The sequence below is a fragment of the Amphiura filiformis genome, chromosome 1 (genome assembly GCF_039555335.1).
Source record: "Amphiura filiformis chromosome 1, Afil_fr2py, whole genome shotgun sequence".
Classification (NCBI taxonomy): Eukaryota; Metazoa; Echinodermata; class Ophiuroidea; order Amphilepidida; family Amphiuridae; genus Amphiura; species Amphiura filiformis.
This window is the reverse complement of record NC_092628.1, coordinates 98,798,659-98,824,606: the sequence shown is the minus strand read 5'-3', so window position 1 is coordinate 98,824,606 and position 25,948 is coordinate 98,798,659. Positions and strand designations below refer to the sequence as shown.

Below are 25,948 nucleotides of genomic sequence, written 5' to 3'. Positions count from 1 at the left end.
GTATTTATTAGAAATATTGGTATGGGGTACGTTAAAAAGAAAGGTTGCGCAAAAACAAAAAGTAATGAAGCAGGAAATTTCCTCTGTTTTATTTTAATCCTGTATACCTTACATGCTACTAGCTAGTTATATTAATTTAGACGTGAATATTAAAAATATATTATCACTCATACATAAATTCTATATAATAATTAAATCCGTGATATTTACCATTTTAAAAAGAAAGACAATTATTATATGTTTAGTTTCTACCATTGCCTATGTCGTGCAATATTTATTGCCCTTCTCGTCCTGACCAGATTAAACAATTGATATTTCAATACACGTTTCACAGACCGGGAAACATTTCATGGATAATGAAATTCACGGCAACTTGCAGTGATGTTGTAGTAAATATCCATATTGTAGACAGGTCGTTTACGTGCAGATACCAGAATAAACAGCACTATAGTCCGTATATCTTCCTCGAGTCGTTAAAGTAAAATCACATTTTGAGATTTTCTCAAAAACTGTTGGATTCCTTTTATCATTTCCTTCCTGAAAATGTATACTTTTATTTACTTCCAATCATTTCATTTAGAGATACAATAAAAAAAAAACCAATATCTTAATTAATGACTCGAGGAAGGTATACAGGCTATAATAGGTCAACAAACGTGAACTTGATGCATGTGATGCCGTCAATTTAATGTCGTCATTTAAGAGTGCCGATTGGTTATAATGGCATCACGTGACATCGCGCGTTTACGAACTACGTTCTCGTTCGTTCACATAGTGATGTCTACTTCATCTCACACATACATCATGTCATGTGCGAGGCTCCTTGGGCTCACCGATTATAATTAAAATATTGGAAATATATATATATAAACTGGCGACGTGTTGACAAATGCGTGAAACTTAATAGAATGTTTGCATGGTTGATATAAAACAAATACTAACTGTCTAAATTTCATGTATAAATATCAAAAAGATAATTACGGGGTGCAAGCTGTTGTCCTATTTTACTTACTGTATCGGCTCGTGAATTGGTCTACTTTTAAACCGCTACACACATAGACCATATTGACAGCTAATACTTGTATCGTATAGTTTTTTAGAATTATTAAAATCTTTAAAATATTGCCATGATTCACATACGTAGAAAAGACGTGGTTTCTCGTTATAATGCTGTTCTTTGAAATTTACAATCGTGGACTAATAGCTGTTCTTCTCAAAAGTATCAATAGTTCAATCTAATCTTGCTAATTGATAAGAAAATATAGACTATGTATTAAAAATATATTACTGCTTGCCATAAACTTTCTCCTAGATCGTATTATTGCGGCGATCCATCAGTTGATTGGCGGGACAATTGTTTCACTTTCAGAATGACCGTCCATTTCTTTCAAACTTGATATATGTTTGACTTACTATCGATCTACAAACTCCAAACGTGGTGAATCTTAAGGTTTGAGCATAAAGCAAAAATTATTACCTTGTTGAAAAAAAAGTGATTTGGGTCTTAAATTTACAGTGTACAATATAGATTATCGATGCGTCTAAATCCTGACAAGTCTCTGCAAGATGACATCCCTTTTTTTCTTAAAGAAAGTTTAAAACACTTTAATATAAACTGTTAACCTATTAAGTAGTCAAATATAGGCCTATTAGTTATTTTCTTAAACTTCCTGGGAAAAAATTAAGCGAAGAGAAATCATTCATTGAACACAACTCTGCCTTTTACTTAGAGCGTTCTAAATGGTTTTCATTGTTATGTTCACATTACTCATCCTACTGGGATAGAGGTGTCCCACTACATGCACTAGGGCTAGTGACACTTCCCTGTTCTACATAGCTTTTAATTAGTTTAAGATCATACTACGGTTCATTGATCATTTTATTTTTAAAAAAAAACACTGCAGTTTTTAGCACCAAGAGGCTTATTTATAGCACAAACTAGCTAAGCTTAGCTAGCTTAAAAATAAAAATAAAATTATCCATATTAATTTAAAGCACCAACTACATTGAAGTGCAATAATATAATAAGTTTCAGCACCTTTGTTTCATAACCATGAAGGTATAGGACATTTTTTGTTTTTGCTATAGCCCCCGAATGAAATTTATTTAATTATGTTTGTACTCACTCAGGTAGCATTGTGTGTGAATTTTACATCCGGACTAGAGGCTATTCTTTTTTTTTTTGCATTTTAGTGTCTAAAATGACCCAAAATGAGGGTTTTTCAATATTGCCGTCCATTTCTAATCGTCACCCCCATAGGCTTTACATGTAAAATAAAAAGGCTCGAAAAAATTTAATAGCCTCTAGTTCGGATGTAAAATTCACACAAAATGCTTTTTGAGTGATTACAAAGATAATTAAATACTTTTCATTCGGGGGCTATGTGGAATTTTTTTTTATGTATTCCTTGTACAGTGACATTTCACAATAAAATGTCCATTGGAAACAAAGGTGTCAGACCCACAAAAACATGATGATAATTAGCTTATGGTTGTTGTCTTGGAGCAGGGCTTTGCTGGTAACGAGTCCAATTGTCTTGCCCAGTCCTACGAATAAAAAAGAGATATGGCACATTTCAAAAACACAATCTAGTTACTTACTGTTAGTGATATAATACACTAAGGCTTAATTTTCTTTGAGTATTCGCCTAAAAGTAGAGATAAAAAGGGCACTAAATAACTTCAACTTTGGGCTTGCTGGTCGAGATATCTTTCCTACACATGTTTCTATGAAGCTTTACGAAGCATCGAAAATAATGCATTTATAGCATGAACATAATGACAACTATTCAAAACAAATTCACTTCATTACTAAGGCTTTTCACAAAATGTTTTTGATATTGTCGAAAATTGTAATTTGATTTAAAGCTTGTATTTTTTGCGAAAAAAGGAGGCTGATTAACAAGTACATATTGCGAGAGTTGAAAGCAAGGAATATCAGTTTTAAACTACTTATAAATCAGAGTGAACCTCTAAAGTACTCACAAGAAAGAGTATTTCATTTCCCAACAGTGATTGACCGCATCGGCACGAATCCAAGTTGTCTTTAGAACCTCTTGTCCATCACAGAAATGACACTGCCCTGTCCAACTTGTGGTAGAGTCACCGTTGTTATTTACGACAGTAAAACCAAAGGTTGATGGATCCATGGTGTTGCTAGCGTACCCTACCATAACGGTGGGAACTGTAGGAAATAGAATTACCATATAAGTAATAAAATGGTGTATGATGGGTGGTTACAAAAACGCACATACCGGATTGGTCTTGGGGGAGAATTAACGCACTCCAATGAATTGGTTTGCTGACTCACATCCCCTTCAACCCCCCCCCCTAAAACCATCCCCCACCAAGAACAATTCAATCCTCTAACCGCCCCATTCATTTTGAATGTGTCTTTCTTATAATTATATTGAATTTGTCCGCCGTCAAATTGCTATGCGTCCTAATGTCATGCATTGCTAGGTGCATGATATTAGTTGTATTGCTTGCTATAGCACTTGTTTGTTGAAGAAACACGAGCAAAGAGAAATGTTTGTGGCTCCTCTACACTCACCCCTTTCAGATTTTCGAAGGGGAAAATTGGTGTAAACAATGCCAAATTTTCTATCCGCAAAAATGGCCCCTGCTCCCTGGAACCCGCTAAATGATGTTACAAAGATTGCCCTGACGTCCCCCCCCACACACACACAAAGCATTCCTATTGTAAAAAGAAAACAAGTCTTGTATCTTACTATCATGTCCTGTACTGGTGGCTTTATATGTCGCATGGTTGCCCAGGATCATTCCAGTACTAGTCTTAGTGATGGTGACCATGTCATTGCAAGAATTGTACCATGTTCCCTCTAGTGATGTACAAAATGTTGCTGTGGTAGAAATAGAAGAAAATGGTAATAATAACGGGTTTCAATGGGAAAATGGTTAATTTCGGGTGGAATTTTCTCATATTCAGAACTCTCACAATTAAATGCCACTATTATCAGGTGAAACTATATGATTTAGATGCCAAATGATCAAAAACTCAACATAGGTTGACCTGAGACGAGACTTTTCTTGTTTTAACGCACTGAACCGTAAACACCTTCAAATGGCAGTGCGCCCTCGAAGCTGAAAGTTACAATATGGTAGGGCGAATATTTACTAAAAACTGAAGCCGTGCGTATGAATTTTGGTACTATTACAACAAAAATGTCATATAATGAGAGAAAATATACCATTTTGAAGCATCAAACCCTAAAAGTACTTTTTTGGCTATATAACTTGATCAATTTCAGCGAATCAATATGGTGATAGATTTCAAACATTTCTGATACTAGTATATAGCCGTTTTGAAAGTTTCAAAACTTTTTGAGGAGTTTATATACTTACACGTCTGACAGTTGACCCCAGAGAATCCATCTGAACAGACACAGGAATAGGAGCCAAGTTCATCTCTACAAACACCGCCATTCTGACAAGGCAGACTTGAACATTCATTGATGTCTGACAGGAGAAAAGAAGGAAAAACATAATTTTTGTAAACAGCTTAATTTCGTAACTAATTGATTTTAGTGAAAACATTGCAAAGTATTTAAAAAATATTACATTTATTACATTTCTACACTGTATGTGTAATGTGACTATATATTTTCATACCTATTTCACAGTCCTGTCCCGTATATCCTGTCGGACATATACATTCATAGTAAATGCCTGAATTCTGGCAAGTGCCACCATTTTCACATGGAACATTCATACATGAATTCAGAGCTAAAACAGAAAAAGAACAAAACAATTCTCATGAACATGATGAAGTTGAAAACATATAAACGGAAATGCTTTTTTTTTCTTCAGATGATTACGGAACAGCTTGTTTTTACAATTTGAAAAGAATATGTGTTCAAAAAGATTATACCAAAGCGATGCTCACAAACCGAAGTGCTCATCCGTTTTCCTTAACGTTGGTGACAGACACTTTAAAGTATGGGAGCTCATCACTCCTCTCGCACAAGGAATCTATTTTACCATTATATCCAGCATCCATTTATTCATGTGGGTTGAGAGAGGCAATAGATGCACAGAGTGTGTTATCACGCGAGTTTTCTTCCGGATTTCATTCATTGGATTGACAGTATAAGAGCACTAATGGCAAATACTTTCTCACTTCTCACAAAGATCTCACTTGACAAAGTGTGGTGTTAGCCATTTACTACCAATATTTAACGACAAACATTGTAAATGTCTTCTTGCCTGTTTCTTTCGAATCTCGCATGTACTGCCCAGTGGTTCAGCAGAATTATTCAACACGCAGTTTTTGAAACATTTAATATTACTGATAATTTGTCATTTGCAATTATAATTTTTGAATAGTGAGAACAGAAAACATAAAAATCAATATAATTATGAAATTGTTGTTGGCAAATTGAAACTTACATTGGTCACAATGAACGCCAGTCCATAATGGTGAACAGAGACACTGGTAGCCACTGACATCATCAACACAGAAACCACCATTCATACAAGGTGAACTCCCACACTCCAAGATATCTATTCAAAAGATAACAATTATGTTTAGCAATTTTGTTCGTTTGTTTCTTATATACGTTTCATTTGCCATAGTTGTCTGCTGACATGGTTGATGATTTATAGATTACAAAGTGTCAATTCGAAACATAAGTATATTATGACTCGGTCATCCATTCATCTGACCGTCGGAGGTCAACTTCTGTTGCTACTTCCGGTCAGATGACCCAATCTCCCGCTACCAATAAAACCAACATCAGTCGGCATTGAAGACTAGTGGATGCTGGTCGCAGGCCACTAACATCCACAATGTAAGTCGTGAGAACTGTGTTAAACTTGTACTTTCTCGATATAAGTATATTTGTCAGATGTCAAAAGATCAATTCTTGTCCATGAGGTCAATCACTGACTCACAATATCACTAACTCACGGGATTATCAATGTTGTGGATTCGTTTTCATGTGTAATATTTCAATGGTCATTTTAACAAGTCCTTTGGAGTTCTTCAGATTGAATGAGATATTTCCTTCACTTTTGAATAATCAAGGCAAAATCAATGGTTTGCAAGATTTTTATTTGTTAATATCAATCACCAAGTCATCATTTCTAATGCATTGATTTTATTATTACATGTGAACTGTCCATTCTTATGTGCAGCGTGTCCCAATAAAAATGTCCGTATTAGGGCAGGGGCAAATTGAAAAATCAAATGCTCATTTACTTGGCTACCTATTGTAGAATGTGCATCCGGTTCGGTTCACCGATCTTAAAAACATTGACTATCATGCAATCATATTATATCGAACCTGTATTATCATAAGACTGTTATTCCCAAAGAAAAACCTATTTTCGTACTCAGTGAGAAAATTTGTTAAAATCAGTGAATAATGTTTGGATTTGTATCAGATTCATGAAGCCAAGCGTTTTTATTAAAATCAGTAACATTTTGGTGTGATTCGCTTGACTGCTTTTGTAAACAGAGGTTCTTGTATAACACTAATTGCATCCATAACACATAACAATCGGAGCTACTTTTGATAAAATGTTAATGGTGAATAAATGCCGGTTTCTGTCAAATAACTGATTCGATTCTTAAGAAAATTTCACAGAATGAAGTTGGACAATTGAATATCCCACTTCTAAAACAAACTGGAACTTATTTAATTCAAATTATTATTTGTTGGAAGTTTTATTGGAATCGGTTCATTAATCTTAAGTCATCAATTATGCCATGAGTGCTAAATAGCAAACTTGGAATGGGACCGGACAGATAGCACTTTTACATAATGGGATTTGTTTTCAAAACCAGTGAACCAAATCCAATGAAAATTTCACACAAAGTAGACATTAAACAGGCTAACCACATCTGTAAGTGCATGAATCTGGTTTTTTCTTAATATTATGCGATTAACAACCCCCCCGACATTTTTATTGGGACACCCTGTAATTTGATGTAATTCCGCATGAAACAGGCAAGAGCAGTTTAAGAAGATAAAAATGGGTACTTTTCTATGATTTATAGGGTCCTCCAATTGGTTTTGATTACACTAACCAATACCAAAAAAATGTAATCACGGTGTAGATATTACAGTTTCATGTAAAATGTCTTATTTTGTCTTTAATACACGGCTTTGAGCTTAAACCACTAGCATGCTATGTTAGCACATCTAAGTAATAATACTCACTGTCTGCACAATTGACACCAGCGAATCCTGCAGGACATTCACAGAAGTATCCACTCACACCATTGATACATGTGCCATCGTTTAGACATGGATTAGATTGACAAGAAATATCTGGGAGAAAAATATGGTTAATTATAGTGAGATACCAACAATGTGGTGCCCTATGTAACAATATAAAAGTAAAGGTAAAGGAGACGATTCTGTATAAGCAGTAATCGGAGTGCCCATCTCTCTTCATTGGCGATTGGGCCAGACTCCTCCATGTAATGTTGCTATAGGGGATCGCTACACCTCCTCTACAGCGAGTCTGTTACCTTCCCAGCATTTAAGAATGCCGGTACCCATTTAAACACCTGGGTGGAGATGAGTAATCGAGATCAAGTGCCTTACTCAAGGGCACAACACGATGGCGTCGCCGGGGCTCGAACCCGCAACCTTCAGATTATGAGTCAGTGCCCGTTCCGCTAGGCCACCGTGCTCCCTTAGTGTCACTTTAGTGGCAAAATAGGCGCTTGATGGAGCCCGGTTAATCAATTAAAAATTATCAATATATAAACCATTAATAACTTGTGTTGACTGATATAGTTTCATGTTAACGCACCATTAAACGTTTTCACAAATCAGTTATTGGTCTGCTCAAACAAGCCCAAGCTTAACACTTAGAATACCTGTTGATCACTATCTAAAAAGCTTACTTTCATCACAGTTGGTTCCTCCCCATCCTTGAGCACACTGGCAACTATAGCCGTTAATTTGTTCATTACATATTCCACCATTTCTGCATGGTTGACTGCTACACTCCAATGATTCTTGAAAGAAAAAGCAGAGAATCATAAAACAATGTGTTCAAATATTTGGCATTATGTTGAAATGTATAAATATAAAATGGTTTTACATTGTTGATTATCTGATTGAGAGCGTCAACTATGCACACACTATATATTTTATTTATACATATAGTTAGAAGTACAGGCTGACCATTTGTTTCTGTCCAAAGGGCTCGACACACCACAAAAGTCCAACAGTTAGTCAGACTTACCAATTTCACAGTTGAAGCCACTCCACCCTGGAAGACAGTCACATACATATGAATCGAGTTTGTCTGTACATCGACCTCCGTTCTGACATGGGGAACTTGCACAGTCATCAATATCTGTATGGTAATAGAAGCAAATCAAATACATCAATGCATCAAATATCAGAAGCAATTGTTGTTATATAATTAACATAGTATCATTAGTGAGACCAAAATTATGATACATAATGTTAAACATTTTCTCAAATGTAGTATAGATAATGTATCTTTATCTGCATCGTATATACGTGAGAATGTATGTCCTGAATAGCTACATCATCCATTGGGATTCACAAATTGCTAATGCTAACCAATAATGTCAGGACAAAGAAACAATATGCAAATCGATAGTTGACATCATAAAATGTATACCTCCCCCCATAAAAATGTATCATCCTATGTTGCACTTCTTCATTACTTTCACAATGATTTCATTTGCAACTGATTTTTATACATAAGTACCTTGTCTTAGAAACTCATTTTGGAAACAACATGACCAAAACTAAAAAGGTGGAAAAGAGGCATTCATATTCCTTCCTGTTATTTAATACCGTCTGCCTTAAGACGTGTAATTAGAATCAGACTTCACGTCTGTTAAATGTTTCTAATAAACGGGTCTTTTCTATCACAAAGTGGCTTAAAAAGACCCTCGAGCATATATCACTAACAGACCCAATCATTTCAGCCCCTGGCACAGAAAGATCCCGATTTTTAATATTTTGGAGATTTCGGAGTACATGCGAATATTTTGAATAAGTTCGATTATTCGCAGTACTCTAATAACGGAAAAAATTCGCCAAAGGGTAAATGTCACAAACAAAATAATAGAGATAGACACTCCGCTGAAAATTCCAACACGAATTACGGGTCCTGCCCTTATTTACTGCTGGAATGTTTACGGGGGCCCTTTAGTTTGTGCCTAAAATTCCAGTTACGATAAGAGAGCACATATACATGCACTATTATACGAATCTTTACGGTATTCAGAATAATTGAATAATTAGGCTTAATCCTTATTTTAGAAGAAGTAGACGATTACTTACTTCTTTCACAATTATTTCCTTCATATCCTAAAAGGCAAACACATGCGAAGCTATCTACGCCGTCGATACACTCTCCTCCATTGCGGCAAGGTTGAGACAAACACTCATTGATATCTGGTGAGGACAATAGATCATTGTCAGCCAATTTTAATAGCCATTAAATCAATGTTAGCTTTCTTAAATGAAAAATGGATCTTCGTTAGCAGAAAACACTTTATTATAATATTATGCTTAATTAACCACACAGGTAAAAGTTCTTAAGAATAAGAGCTAGAACAGAAAACTGAGAGACATAGCTAATATTTACAGTGAAAACATTTGATTGAATTGTCAGAATTTAATTCAATTGGCTTATACTTACTGATTTCGCAGTCTGTTCCTCTGAATCCTCTGTTACAATTACATCTATATCCATTCACCAAATCAAAACATGTACCTCCATTTTGACAAGGCCCCCGAGCACATTCATCAGTATCTTATATGAATAATAAAACAGAAGGTATAGCTAAGTTTGAAGCAATGGTGCAATCAAATATTTCAAGAATGGCAGATAATACTCTTTCACTAAGTCCATAATAAGTACAAATCTGCATATATACGTTCTAGAGACATAAAACTAGTAACGGTTTTCTCAAGTATCAGAATTAGGACCTTATTCTATTTTTATTTTCTATTTAAAATATCCCAAATTTTGGTCAAAATTGAACAAAAGTCAAATTTTGATCCTTTTTTATCCATATTTTTAAAACGAATATGCAGTTTCCATCGATTTGAAAGTTAAGCTAAGTTACTATGGTGGACGAAAAAAATGACATGGAAATTAACATTTGGTGTTTTTCACAACAACTGCTCATTTTTAAGAAATCTGCTGCGCTAGTTGACTTCCTTGCATCATTGCAAACCAATGTCTAATATTACCCACTCAGAGTAACCCTGCGTGCCTCCTTAAACCTCCTGTATCAGTTTACTTGTCATTTTATGAGGTAAAGTTGATATATATTTTCGTCTTCCCAAATGTTTGCGTCGTGTCTCTTCCTTATGTTTTATTTAAGTAACGTATGAGAACACTTACTAAATTCACAGTTAAGTCCATTATATCCAGGAGCACATTGACAACGATATCCATCAACTAGATCTTCACACCGACCACCATTGAAGCAAGGACGGCTATCACACTCATTGATATCTGAAAAAGACGTGATTGATTATGGTTTTTATTACAATATCATGCTTTATATCGACATAGCATTTATAATATACGGTCCACAACTTATAAGTTTCCCCCTAATACTTTTTAAAATAAGTCAAAAAATATTTTACGAAATGTAAAAATGTAAAAGATATGTATAGCTCTATTTGTTTTACACATGTGGGCCACCTTATAGCGTCACACGTTATTGCGTTCAGTCCATTACAGAAGGAGAACAGGGACTCCCTATACCGCCACGTACAATCGCGCCGTCAGCTATGGGGAAAAAATTGGGGGTATTCGGGTCCTTGCCGACGGTGCGCGGAGACGAACGAATACAATTGAATTCTGCGTCTCATCTGAAGGGTCTTGGTACTCGCGTAGGTCGCATCAAGTGCGTCTCTCAAATGCGCCCTTCATCCATGTTGCGCTTGCATTACAACGAATGCCTCGAGTGCATTCCGAGGGAAACCGAATACCCCCAATTTTTGCTCCATGCCTGTATCAAGATGGCGGTCGTGGACTCAGATGCAACTTTACCGTTTAAAACGGTCTCTTTTTTACATAATGAACCATTGTGACTGAACACAATGACGTGTGACGCTATAATTTACTCCATATGTGTAAAACAAATACGGCTACCCATACCTTATTACACATTTGCATTTTGTCAAATATGTTTAGATTTACTTAAAAAAGTATTTAGGGGGAACTTATAAGTTGTGGACCCTATATATTAACATGAAGCAATTTGGGTTTGTTAAATATATCTCCATGATGTTATAATATACCATGACTTACTTTGTTGACAGTTCACACCGGACCATCCCTGGGCACATATACACGTATATAGATTAATGCCATCCTGACATGTAGCTCCATTCTGACAAGGTCTAGAATTACACTCGTTGATATCTGACGAGAAATAGGTATTATACAAAGTTTTATTAAGTCAAATACTAATTCGTGGTATGACCTTATTACCTTCAGACTCAATCCTATAAATAATCGATCAGTTTACTGAGTTTTATACATATATAATAGTGCCCCCCCCCGCCCCCAGAAAGGAAAGAAAGAAACCCTCACTATTTTGTGTAAATATGGTACAAGCGTATTCCATACCTAATCATTGTTAATTGCAAGGTTCGTTGTTGCACACATTACAAAAGCGTAAAGGTGTGTGTTTGTACTTTTTCATTACTGAGCTATCAACATGTCACACTGTCTTAAACAGCAACATGGTGCAATGGTTCGGCTATATTTTTTCAACTTCCTCACATTATATATGGATAAAGCCAAACGTATCATGCCATAAATTAAACAGTTAAAACTATTAACAGTTGTTACACTCTTAAAACAAACTAGTTGGTTTTACAAGACACATGGTAAACGCTAGTCAAACTGGGCATGGAAATGAGAGCTGGTACTGGCCGATGTACATGATGTAAAGTGACTCTTAAAAAGAATTATCTAAACACCGAAGATATGACCTGCGTATGTGGAACTGAACCACAAACCACGGATAACATATTATGATGTCCTCTATTGGAGCAAGAATACAAATCTGAGGACCTTGCAAAGAATAATGATATTGCTAAGAGTTGTGTCTAGCTTTGACACAATATCTGGCGTGTGTGGACACGATAAGATGAAGAAATCGTGTCAAAATTTACAGGCATGATCTTGTATCATAATGACTTTATAATCGTATAAGACCCAAAAGGGCTCTGCTATGAACATTTCGACAGTATTTTTGTGGGACATGAGAGCACATCAGACATAATAAAAAAAATTAGGTCTTTTGGGAAAGGTTAAAATTTACAATTTATCGTCGGCTTTTCATCCCAGCTACATATACTTTAAGCACATATCATTAGATTTATAAAGTTTACTTCGAGAACTTTTAAATATCAAAATATCATTTTTTAATCATTTGCCATAAAATGTGTATTATATCGCGAATTTCAAAACTCAAAATTATTTGATATCTTCAGGACATTCTTCGTATTCAGAATGCAATTCGATATGTCTGATGTGCTCTCATGTTCCACAAAAAAATACTGTCCAAACGTTCATACCCCAGCCCGTAATACAGGTGTCTAGTCAGATCAAATTGGTTGTACTAAAAGTTAATACATCTAACACATTTTCTTCAGATTTACTCATTTACTTTGTTCACAGTTGGTGCCACTCCATCCAGGGTTACAATCACAGGAGTATGAATTTACTTCATCACGGCATCGCCCGCCATTCTGGCACGGTCCAGAGGAACATTCATCTACGTCTGGAAGTTTAAAAATACCTTTATGTCATAGCAGTCGCAGTGGTCAAGTTCACAAACAAAACATTCATATTTCAAAGCTTCTTTAATATTCACAAAATTAAGGAATTATACGTAAGATGAACGTGATCTTATACTAAATCTTTCCTTCACCAAAGATTTAAGTAGGTAAATCATTTTTGAATACGCAAAAATAATGTAAAAACATCTTTTAATGACTGAACCAATGAAAAATGAATTTACAGAAACCACAATTTACATAATTATCAGTCTACTTACTAAATTCACAGTTCAATCCGTTATATCCTTGTGCACATGCACATGCATAACCATTGATGTCATCAATACATTGTCCACCATTCTGGCATGGTCGAGAGCTGCACTCATTTATATCTAAAACAAAAAGTCGTAATTGGCACAAAGTCATTGTCAATCTTGTTACCTCTTCGTTTCATAAATTATTGCTCTACAAAACACGCGCATCATGTCAGACTTGCCAATAATCATTATAAGGAAGAGAACGGATGAGAGTAATTTTAATAGTATTTAATTTTTGTTTTGTTTCCAGTTATGACTATAAATTCGCTAGAATGTGCTGGAGTATGTTGAAGCACGTTTTGTCAACTTGAGTGTTGAGTGTTTTTATCGTTTGTCCGAGCAACATTTGATGGTTCATCATGATTCTGTCATCATTATTCGTAATATTTGTAATTGTACTAACAATGGGCAAAATTTGACAACTTCAACATACCTTTTGTGTTTACATTAGTCCAAACTCTTAACTGATATGTATCTCTTAATTGATATGTATAAAGTTTTATAATTATACATAACATTTGTATAATACATATTTTTTTAATTGTATCAGTTTATATTGCGTCAGAATAACGGTAACAAAATGCACTCCTCTGTATTTTGTTCCTAATGGAACTACTAACCAATCTCCGTTGTCTATTTTACGACCCGTGAAACGTTCTTCAAACAACGGTTTGAAGGCCATGTGTAAAAGAAATTAAGAACATGAAGAATGACTGCAGCAGTAAAAAAAACTTACTTTGGTCACAAAGTGTTCCAGTCCATCCTGGTGGACAATTGCATGAGAATCCGTTGACTCGATCGATACATTGGGCTCCATTCTGACAAGGTCCATTTGCACATTCATCAATATCTTCCAAAAAATGACAATCAGTAAATATTCATCAGTAAATGACATGGAATTATGTCAAATGTTGTACCTTAAAATCCACAGTGCGCAAAAGACGTATACTTTTGCAAAATGATAAAGAAATTCTCCAAATATTTTTAACTTGGTTAAAAACATCTGTAGTGTATTGTGTTTAAAAAGAATAATAGTTTCCCATTACATGTATATCACCAAATGCGCTTTGAGATTCACTTTGTGGATACGAGTCTACTCTACGTGTATTTTATTTATTTATTATTTACATTATTATTCATACTGTTATTATTTATATTATTATTATTATTATTATTATTATTATTATTATTATTATTATTATTATTATTATTATTATACAACAATAGTCACGTTGTTGGTGAAATTAATCCAAATAAGTCAATCCATACTTACATCAGCTAGTTTTACCGTACAATTAATTACAATACATAGAATTTAATACCCACCTAGAGCACATGAGATTCCAGTGAATCCAGCAGCGCATAAACACCTGTATCCTCCCAAAGTTGTAAAACAGCTGGCGCCATTTGAACATGGATTGGAATCACAAGCACTGTCTGCATATTAAACAACATAGATTGGAAGCACAATCACTATCTGCATATCAAACAGCAATACTGAGACTACTAACAGTATGAAGCTAAACACATCTCATTTCTTTTGATAACTTGCCAAGCGTAGTGTTTTGTCGTTTAAAATATTTTTAAAATGTTTTCATAACTTTATATAACCCGATATTTAAATGTTATTAAAACGATTTGACCAAAACCAAAATGAGTTTATAACACGTTTATAACATATTAAAAACATTTTGGTGTTTGCTGGGAGTTTAGTAACAGTAGGTCGGTGTCAAGGGTCTTTTGCATGTAATTGGGGTACATGATTTTAACCCTTTAACTATAAGATTTCTAATAGAAATGTTTATTCTTAAAATGCCCAAAGCAATAACAAAAAATGCATAGCCTTGATAATGTCATTCAATTTAAATGTTCTAGTCTTGACTAATGACGAGAAAACATACTTATTTCGCAGTTTTGTCCGGACCATCCAGGAAGGCATGTGCAAGAATACCCATTCACCTCATCCGTGCATGTGCCTCCATTTGTACAAGGCCCATTAACACAGTCGTTAATATCTGAAATTGGAAATTATCAATGCTTTTACAAAGTGTTTACATTGCTAAATCAATATTATCTCGATATAATATTTGTATCTGGTTCATTAATATGCTGATATATATTAAGGAATTTGCGTCATCTTGTACAAACAGATATTTCACTTCAATTGATACTGGCAATATTGATCTTGTTGTAACTGGGAAAAAAGGAACCGAGCTACAAAATATAACTTTTAGCATGTACGGTCTGACTTTGGTCATTGTTGATATGTTTTTATTCCAAATTTACGCAACAAGGCCTTACCTGTTTCACACATCAGACCAGTGTAACCAGCTGCACATCGACACAAGTATCCGTCAACTCCATCTTCACACCGTCCTCCATTTAGACATGGCAAACTGCCGCATTCGTTAATATCTGATTTTAAAAAAAATCATCTTTTTATGATTAACTAAATAACTTAATGTCTTATGAACTTAATGTCATATGAAATTACCTTGACTTAAATAACTATACTGGCAAATTTGACTTACTCCAAAACACTATGAGAGTTAGTGTGAAATTTATTGAGCTCTACCTAGTTGATATCATTTTAAAAATTCGACTCTGCTGACATATTCAGCAATTACTTTAAAATGTTGGATGTTGTCTGCCAACATACTTACTCTGTTCGCAGAACGTGCCAGTATATCCAAGGGTGCACTGACAGACGAAAGAGTTAATTCCATCAAGACAATTGCCTCCATTACGACAAGGTCCTGAAGAACACTCGTTAATATCTAAAGACAAGGGGGAATAAGATCAGATAAGGGTTAAGGATTACAAAACTATCAAAAAATCAATGTTGCATCAAGGAGCCAACTTCTGAATATACCGAGCTGTCACATATATTGCTGTATCACCTCTAGAATGTAGCAGAAATCAAAATTACTGATAGTCTACTATGAAAAGGACAACGAAATCGGTTAATCTTGATTGTACCAAATTTAGATTAATAATTTATTTTCAGCTAAAATTCGTACAAATATTAAATTTTACCAGATTGTTTCACCAATCCAGTCTAAATGGTTTGGTGCTTGGCTTTGCCCCAAGAAAATGTGCTAGGTCATTTTACTAAAATATAGTAAAAATCAAAACTTGATAATTGCGAAGATTTTATTAATTAGAATTATCATTAATTAAGCCGGTGGTGTACACTGATTGATCACTGCAGTTCACGTGACTAGCGTCCATCATGTCTTGATGGAATTTGAGTTTGTTTTTGCCTCCGCGATTTGTATCGATTGTTCGGCTTAAAGCACTGAACATGGAAGTAAACAAGAGCATGCGTGAGAATCGCTTTGCTGCAAAAGCGATGAAGTATAAATTCGGCTTTAGACAACAAGAGGTGGAACAAGAGGTGGAACATTGTTACTCTTGTACTCTTTGCTTTTACTCTCAGGGCCCATAAGACCTACTATTATGCATATTTTTGATATTTTAATTTGATATTTTTGTTTGCTTATTTCCCTTATCTTTAACATAATTGCCAATTGTCTGTTTTGATTAAAAACAACATGTAGCAGTAGTATCCGAATGTAAATTCATAATGTGCTGGTAGATTCAAATACAAAACAGTTTAAACAAGCTTACAACTCAAATTTGTATAAATACAGTAATATATTGGCTGTAACCTACATCCCTCGTCAGAGGTCCGCTGTCAGACGTCTACTGATACCAGTGGACTACAGCAGGGCACACCCGAAATAAAAAGGGATTCATACTAATGTGTGCTGAAAGCTTTTTAAACTGTTATGTTTTGGTTTCTGGTGTTTTTGACATTCAAAACACCAGAAACCATCGTCACCAGAAATCTACGTCACTTTAATAATACTCACCGGTTTCGCAGAAAGAGCCTGAGAATCCAGATTGACATTGGCATTGGAATCGATTGACATCGTCGAAACAGTCACCTCCGTTCTGACACGGTGAGCTGGCACATTCGTCGATATCTAATGTTTTAATATTTTAATACAATAATCAGTAATAATCCATGGTGCATGTATTGATGAGAAAGCGGGCAACATAAAAAGGGGAATGAAGAGGAAAAGTTGTCTTTCAAGTCTATACTTGTCTGGAAATTGGATATATTCCACAAAGTTACGATTTTTAATTTACTCCCCAATTTACTATTCCTACTGTCACCTTTTTTCTACTACGTAATACTAACTTAATTCACAATCTCTTCCGTCCCATCCTGTTACACATCTGCATTCGTAAGTGTTTATTCCATCAATGCATTGACCACCATTTTGACATGGCCGCCTTGCGCACTCGTTTACATCTAAGAACAAAACAAATACATATTCATGTTAATCGCTTATAAAAGGGGAAGTATACTTAGTTGCAAGAGGGGCGTGGGGTCGAGTCATTCGGGAAAATAATATTTCAAATATATGGTCGGATGAAAAATCATCTTAAATGAACCCTGTTCTCAGCCAAATATAGTTGGATCTTGACGGTATTTTCTTGAAAGGTTTTTGCCTACTTGGACTAACTGGACTGGTTACTCGCCTCATCAGCAAAATGAACTTCAACAATATTCTAGACAATTCGCGTAGTTTACTCTTGGCGCTGCTGCAAACACGTTAATGACGGACGGTATTTATTGGAACCATCGCGAGTTGTTTGCAATGAATTAACAAATAGTCTTTAGAACAAGATTTTTATTGTGATACTGACATTACTGTGAAGTTGTTTTAACAATTCAGTGCATAAAACTCCAAGCAATATGGTTCTCAAAATTCATCCATTCTACAATCAAAGTTAGTTGCTTATATTATATGTTTTGTACAGTATATACAGTATATGTATTTGTGTCGTGCCTCTTCTTCACTACCCTACTACTACTAAGAGACATGATATAATTTTGGCTTTACGGAATACGGGCTATATCAGACTTACGTTCCTTTCTTTGCCTATCACCCTATGGACCTCAATAGCCTCATCCTAATGGCATACTCCAAAAACCTCAATTAAACACTCATAGTGCAATATTTGACCTCAAGTTGCAGATTATGAGTTTTTGTACCCAAATTTTCAAAGATCATTCCATGAATATACAAATGTATTGGGGTTAAAGAACTGTGCCCCTGATAGATGAGCATATTGTGGATCCTAGTGTCAATTGCATACCATGATGGTTTAAAATATCCACTCTGAGAATGACCACTTACTTGTTGCACAGTTGATTCCGCTGTATCCATCTACACAGTTGCACGTGTATCCATTGATGCCATCGATACATTGTCCATTATTTTGACACGGCCTGGATTGACACTCATCAAAGTCTGATACAAAAACATTTACCAACAATTAGATTAAAATGCTCATCTTTTATTTCAGCATAAATGAAATTTCTCATGTTTGAATCAATGTGTGAGGCATATTTAGACCAATATTATGTTCCTTTAGCACATTATCATGACAGTTCTTTCTACTACCAACAAGAACACAGTAGTCACTTTCATATACAAGCGTATATTTATACCAATAGTATGTTCCTTTAGCACATTTGTAGAATTATCATGGCAGTTCTCTATACTACCACCAAGAACACAGTAGTCACTTTCATATACAAGCGTGGGATCTCTGGGCACCCTGCTCCCATCCGTATGAATATTGGTTGTTTAGGCCTGTACATAACATCCTTATTAGAATAGGGCTGGGGTTCCCTGGTCACCGAGTTTACGCCTCTGATTGTGTAAGTGATATGTATGATTACCTAATAAAACCCAAAAGAACTTGTATTATTATTTTCTTACTTATTTCACACATGATCCCAGTGTATCCAGCAGCACATCGACATTCATACCCGTTAACTCCGTCTATGCATTGACCTCCATTCAAACAAGGTAAACTTCCACATTCATTCACATCTGTTTGAGTGAAATTAGAAGTACATAAAATAATTCGCATCAAACATGGTAAACGATCAGATTGATTCATGAAATATGAGTGTTAATATATAATATACTAATGGATATAGACTTGCAGTAGACGACACAACGCCCAAAAATGTAGGCGGTTAACTAACTTGGAAAATTAAATTGGTTGTAATTTTTGCACAAACACCCACAGTTTATGCTTTTCAGACAAAAGTACATAGCCGGTCACAATGACAGTCGTTGTGTGGCAATTTATATATACCTATATATATATATTGAAGTATAAGATCTTACCTACTTCTTTCAACTATAATTTATACCTATATAAATATATATCTTACATATTGTCTTATAATTTCTTCTATGAAATGGGAATTAGTATTCTTTAAGAAATAAGCAACGTAACTTAAAACACGTAAGTTTCTTATTATTACACAATACTCATCAACGAAACAATGCTTCAACCAGTCTTTGTGAACATAGATACATTTGTTGGTGCAAGGGCAACATTAATCTAGAAAAGACGAAGAGGCCGACAGTGTATATCGTATATAGGATGTTTATCCCTTTTCGTGTTTTTATTTGGTAATTATTAAAGAACCAAATAAATACTGTCTCGCTTAATTCGTTGTATCGTTTCATTGCAAGATGCCTTTTTAAATAACTTAAAACTTACTAGAGTTACAGTTGAGCCCTGTATACCCAGCAGCACATTGACATGTATATGAGTTGACTCCATCAACACATGTTCCTCCGTTACGACAAGGTGATGAAGAACACTCATTAAAATCTGGTACGGTAAACATAAACAATATCATACGATAAACAGTGCTCATTTCTTGTGTACAGTGTGTGGTGAGGTGAGAGCATTCACTTACCAGAAAATATATTTGTTGAAGACAAGTTGCGGTAACAGACAATAATTTATTAAATACCTTTTGAAGCAAGATTAACATGTTTCATTAAAGTTGTCAGTTATTGCGGTTTTGTAGTCCGACGAATAGGACCTGTTTTTTCTTAGTTTAAACTATAGTACTCATCACTGCTCATGGCAGGCTCTCATTGCTCAAGAAAGATTGACCGCAAAAGTCCACTAACCGCCCCACCCGAAAACGGGCAGCGCGGTCACTGGACTTTCGCGATTCGTCTTTCTTGCGCCATATGAGATAGTGGTCATCATAGTCTGAGCTGAACATAGTCTGGTAAATAAGAAAAAAAAGGTCCTACTCGTCGGACTACGGTTTTGCCTCCATATTCTATAAACTAAACACAAGTTCGAATTATAATAATTATGAAATCAAAATAGAGATTTAAAAGTAACGAAACACAAAGATTAAAAAATGACATGATCTTACTAATTTGACAGGTGAGTCCCGTCCATCCTGAAAGACAGGTACATGTGTAGCTGTTGACGCCATCCAGGCATTCACCTCCATTCAGACAAGGACCAGTCGCACATTCATCAATATCTACACAATGTGTTTTAAATAACAAAAATGTTACTTATAAGAAATGAAACCGGAATATTAAAAGTGTAATTACTGTAAAGCTGATATTATTTTTTTCCACTTTATCAAATAACAAAACTATCCTGAGATAAATCTGTTTCACTGAGATCAATTTTCCTATCAAAGGCATTCGTGCTTAACAATCCAGTTCACAGGGATCACACAAGATCATTATTTATCACGCATTGCCGCCGATTACAATTTGAGCATAAACAGTCACACCCGTCAAGGGGGTGGGGAGGATAGGAGTAAATTGACTTCGGGGTCAGATCCTATCAAAGAGGACACAGAAGGCTCAAAGTCTAACCAATTGCCTTTTTTAAGTGTTATATTGACTGGTATTATTTAGGACACACATTTTATACAGGGATTTTCCCCGACCAGTATGTTAAACGTTAGTTAATAACTCGAGCAGGCTCTTCTTGTTCATACGTGATAAAGTTAGAATTTAAAACATACTTATTTCACAGTTGAGGCCTTCGTATCCGGCTGAGCAAGAACATGTGTATGAGTTGACTCCATCGATACACTGACCGCCATTTTGACATGGACGACTCTGGCATTCATTAATATCTGGCAGATTAAACAAAAAAATTAAATCGATCATGTTTACAACATGTACACGATTAGATTCACATAATTACGCTATTTCAAATGCATCTTATTATCTTTTTTAATGTAGGCTATACTGTTTAAAACGAATGAATGACCCTGGTATTATATGTTTTGTATTTACAGTATATTGTATTTGTGGCGTACCTCTTCTTCACTACCCTACTGATATGGTATTTGATAAAACTAAGAGACATGATATAATTTTGGCTTAACGGAATACGGGCTATATCGGACTTGCGTTCCTTTCCTCACCAATCAATTGCTATATCATGATGGTTTAGTATGTCCACTCTGAGAATGACCACTTACTTGTTGCACAGTTGATTCCACTGTATCCGCCTAAACAGTTGCACGTGTATCCATTGATGCCATCGATACATTGTCCATTATTTTGACACGGCCTGGATTGACACTCATCAAAGTCTGATACAAAACGTTTACCAACAATTAGATTAAAATGTTCATCTTTTATTTCAGCATAAATGAAATTGTTCATGTTTGAATGTGTGAGGCATATTTATACCAATATTATGTTCCTTTTGTACATTTGCGGAATTATCATGGCAGTTCTCTCTACCACCAACAAGAACACAGTAGTCACTTTCACATACAAGCGTGGGATCTCTGGTATAAACCCTGCTCCAATCCGTATCAGGAAAAGCGTAAAAGAAACCTAATGATTACTGTGAATATGGGTAGTTTAGGCCTATTATAGGTTTAAAAGGTATTGGGCGCATTAATGCCAAAGAGTAATTTTGTCCAACATTAATATTGTTTTTTCCACGCAAACCCTAAACATTTGTGATGTAAAACCAGTCTTTGAGGTCAGGGGTCATCAATAAGTCATTTGGTGGCGTAATATATGAATTCAACACTCTCAGGTCTATTATCAAACGCCACTTTTTTCAATTTCTTGGCATCACCTTTAATGGTGAGATAATAATGCTTTTGAGTACACTTTTTGATAACACCCTTAATTAGCAGGTTTTTTTAATTCACTGTTTAAACATTGAGCTTGGACTGCAGTAAACCTCTGATTTGGATACATCCTTATTAGAATAGGGTTGTAGCTCCCTGGTCACCGAGTTATATGTACGCCTCTGATAGTGTAAGTGATATGTTAGATTACAGTATAAAATCCAAAAGAACTTGTACTATCATTTTCTTACTTGTTTCACACATGATCCCAACGTATCCAACAGCACATCGGCATTCATACCCGTTAACTCCGTCTATGCATTGACCTCCATTCAAACAAGGTAAACTTCCACATTCATTCACATCTGTTTGAGTGAAATTAGAAGTACATAAAATAATTCGCATCTAATATTGGGAAAAACCAGATTGATTGAGTTTTGGAATTTAATTCCAAAACTCTGTTTAAAACTACTGGACGACAAAGAACATTTACTCACTTAACAGATTGATGAATGAAACATGAGTGTTAATATTTACTATCCCAGCAAACACAAAAACGTTTTCAACACGTTTTAAACCGGCTATATTTTGGGTTTGGTTTAGATAAAAACGCCCGGTAAAAACGTTTTAATGACGTTGAATGTCGGGTTATATAAAGGTCATGAAAACGTTCTAAAACGTTTTGTTTAAAATGTTTTCAAAATGTTGCCAAATATTTTATCAACACCTAAATAACACTATATTTGAATACTAAGAACTACTACGCCCGTGTGTATCTTACCTGCTTCTTTCCACTATAATTTTTACCTATATAATATATATTTTACAGATTGTATTATCTTTCCTTCTATCAAATGGGAATTATTATTCTTTAAGGAATAAGCAACGTAACTTAAAACACGTAAGTTTCGTATTATTACTCATCAAAGAAACAACACTTCAAGCAGTTTTTGTGAACATAGATACATTTGTTGGTGTAATATTAATCTGGAAAAAGCGTAGGATGTTTATCCCTTTGTTCGTGTTTTTATTTGGAAATTATTAAAGAAAACCAAAAAAATACTGTCTCGCTTAATTCATTGTATCGTTTCATTTCAAGATGCCTTTTTAAATAACTTAAAACTTACTAGAGTTACAGTTGAGCCCTGTATACCCAGCAGCACATTGACATGTGTATGAGTTGACTCCATCAACACATGTTCCTCCGTTACGACAAGGCGATGAAGAACACTCATTAAAATCTGGTATGGTAAACATAAACAATAATGATACGATAAACAGTGCTCATTTCTTGTGTATGGTGAGGTGAGAGAATCCACTTATTTATGATGTGATCAAGCAAAATCAGTCGGAAGTCGGAAATATATATATAAATATTTCCATTTGTTTCCTATTGATGTGGTTGTCCAAATTCAATAGGGTTTTCTGCAAAATATAGCTTTGCAAATGCTGTTAACAATCCTATAAGAAAGTGAAAATTTAATATGTCTAACTTCAGACTGATCTTGCTACATCACACCACATTTGTTGAAGACAAGTTGCGGCAACAGACATTAAATTCTTAAATATCTTTTGAAGCAAGATTAGCATGGTTCATTAAAGTTGTCAGTTGTTGCGGTTTTGCCTCCATATTCTAAAAACACAAGTTCGAATTATAATTATGAAATAAAAATAGAGATTTAAATGTAACGAAAAAAAGATTTAAAATCACATGATCTTACTAATTTGACAGGTGAGTCCCGTCCATCCTGAAAGACAGGTACATGTGTAGCTGTTGACGCCATCCAGGCATTCACCTCCATTCAGACAAGGACCAGTCGCACATTCATCAATATCTACACAATTTGTTTTAAATAACAAAAATGTTATTTATTAGAAATACCGGAAATATACCGGAATATTACAGAGCCTATCAAAGAGCTCAAAGTCTAACTAATGGCCTTTTTAGTGTTATGTCGACTTAAAGGTATTATTTCTGACACACGACGACGTTTTATGCAAGGATTTTCCTCTAGCAGTATGTCATGTTGAACATTAGTTAATATCTCGATCCCCACCCATCCCTTCCCTTCCTGGCCCGAGCAGGCTCTTCTTGTTCATACGTGATAAAGTTAGAATTTATGACATACTTATTTCACAGTTGAGGCCTTCGTATCCGGCTGAGCAAGAACATGTGTATGAGTTGACTCCGTCGATACACTGACCGCCATTTTGACATGGACGACTCTGGCATTCATTAATATCTGGCAGATTAAACAAAAAATAAAATCGATCATGTTTACAACATGTACACGATTAGATTCACGTATGCTATTTCAAATGCATCTTATTATCTTTTTTAATGTACACTGTTAAAAATTAATGTAATTTTACAGAGGCCGTTAAGGAACATACGGGTAAATAACACAAGAAATTCACAGCCATTTTCCCCTTTTCCTTGTTTAAGTACGGGCTGAAACCCTTAATTGCACAGATTCGCTGCTAAATCAACAGCTATTTTCGAAAAAGAGAGGCTGAATTTGAGCTTTTTGGGGATCGAACACAACTTTATATTTATTTATTTATTTATTTATTTATTTATTTATTTATTTATTTATTTATTTATTTATTTATTTATTTATTATTCATTAGACATTTAAAAAAATAGCAAACTTAGACCAGCAAGCAAGGGCTGCCAGGGCCCAGGAAAAGTGGCAAGTTAAGCACTGACATCTAAGAGATGAGTGGACCCAACCCTTGCAAGCTGGTCATGAAAAAAAAATTGCACTATATATTGAAATTACAAAGATTGTTAACACATTAAAATTACAAACATGTTTTTTTAATCAGCACTATATTAAAAGCAAGAAGCCCCAAGATACAAGAGACACAATATATTTGATTATGATACAATACCATAAATGTTAGCACTTTATATAGTCATACATACTTGTTGCACAATTGCGTCCTGAATATCCAGACAGGCAGGTGCACGTGTAGCTATTGATGGCATCAATACATTGACCCCCATTCAAACAAGGCGATGAGGCGCATTCATTAACATCTAGATGAAAATAATAGGAAAAAAATGAATATTTTACCAGTGAGAGCATATCTAAGTTTTTATTTCAAATTGTCTCGAACCAATTGCTTGAATATCAAGTAACCGTAAACATTTTCTATGAATTCTAAAATGTTAATTCCATATCACTCGTATCATACTCACTGACTGCACAGACCTCCCCGATGAATCCCAATCGACATCGACATGTGAATCCATTGATCCTATCCTGACAGGTTCCTCCATTCAGACAAGGGGCTGCAGCACATTCATCGAAATCTATTCAAAGTAATGGAAATTAAAAACATGGTTAAGCTTCATATTGTCCACTTTTGAAATTTCTTTTTAGTATGAAGTGAGATATTACAGAATTATATTACGGCATAAGATTCGGAATTATATTTATCAGAATATATATGCGATGTGAAAAGAATATATTGATATATGATACAGTTCGTGACGTTTACCGCGAATGTGCATTGCAAGCCAGTGATGATAGTGGGTGTGTTTTTGGGGGGATGGGGTGGGTTGGATGTGGGGGTGTGTGTGTGTGGGGGGGTGTGTGTGTGTGTGTGAGGGGACTATTTTGTCACGGCTGTTAGGCCCATGTTATTGGTAAGAATTATATTACGATGGAGTGCGTAATCGTAGGAACCAATCATTTGTTCCATTACGATGGAGTGCGTAATCGTAGGAACCAATCACGTGTTCCATTACGAAATCAGTTAGGCTGTGTCTTTGTCTAATGAATTCATTGTAACAAGTAAAGGGATTTTGTTTATATAACCTAACAACGGCGTTGCGTTTATGTTTAATAGTGCAGGACGGTGTTTTGCGTGTCGGGTGTGTGTCT

The 25,948-nt window shown here is 35.1% G+C and overlaps 1 protein-coding gene across 1 annotated transcript in view; it reads right to left on the bottom strand.

The window, feature by feature from the left end:
* Window positions 1–1,893: 1,893 nt before the first annotated feature.
* Window positions 1,894–25,948, bottom strand: part of LOC140159488 (uncharacterized) — a 66,078-nt gene continuing 42,023 nt past the window's right edge. Inside the window, 35 exon segments of the mRNA XM_072182979.1 lie at window positions 1,894–2,028; window positions 2,453–2,547; window positions 2,986–3,184; window positions 3,732–3,863; window positions 4,366–4,479; window positions 4,633–4,746; window positions 5,410–5,523; window positions 7,185–7,295; window positions 7,880–7,993; window positions 8,224–8,337; window positions 9,303–9,416; window positions 9,664–9,777; window positions 10,375–10,488; window positions 11,293–11,406; window positions 12,662–12,775; window positions 13,052–13,165; window positions 13,827–13,940; window positions 14,417–14,527; window positions 14,992–15,105; window positions 15,392–15,505; window positions 15,754–15,867; window positions 16,966–17,079; window positions 17,298–17,411; window positions 18,304–18,417; window positions 18,892–19,005; window positions 19,691–19,804; window positions 20,370–20,483; window positions 20,982–21,095; window positions 21,447–21,560; window positions 22,307–22,420; window positions 23,183–23,296; window positions 23,777–23,890; window positions 24,185–24,298; window positions 24,985–25,098; window positions 25,261–25,374. Coding sequence (XP_072039080.1) covers window positions 2,487–2,547; window positions 2,986–3,184; window positions 3,732–3,863; window positions 4,366–4,479; window positions 4,633–4,746; window positions 5,410–5,523; window positions 7,185–7,295; window positions 7,880–7,993; window positions 8,224–8,337; window positions 9,303–9,416; window positions 9,664–9,777; window positions 10,375–10,488; window positions 11,293–11,406; window positions 12,662–12,775; window positions 13,052–13,165; window positions 13,827–13,940; window positions 14,417–14,527; window positions 14,992–15,105; window positions 15,392–15,505; window positions 15,754–15,867; window positions 16,966–17,079; window positions 17,298–17,411; window positions 18,304–18,417; window positions 18,892–19,005; window positions 19,691–19,804; window positions 20,370–20,483; window positions 20,982–21,095; window positions 21,447–21,560; window positions 22,307–22,420; window positions 23,183–23,296; window positions 23,777–23,890; window positions 24,185–24,298; window positions 24,985–25,098; window positions 25,261–25,374 — 3,920 coding nt within the window. The 3' untranslated portion in view covers window positions 1,894–2,028; window positions 2,453–2,486.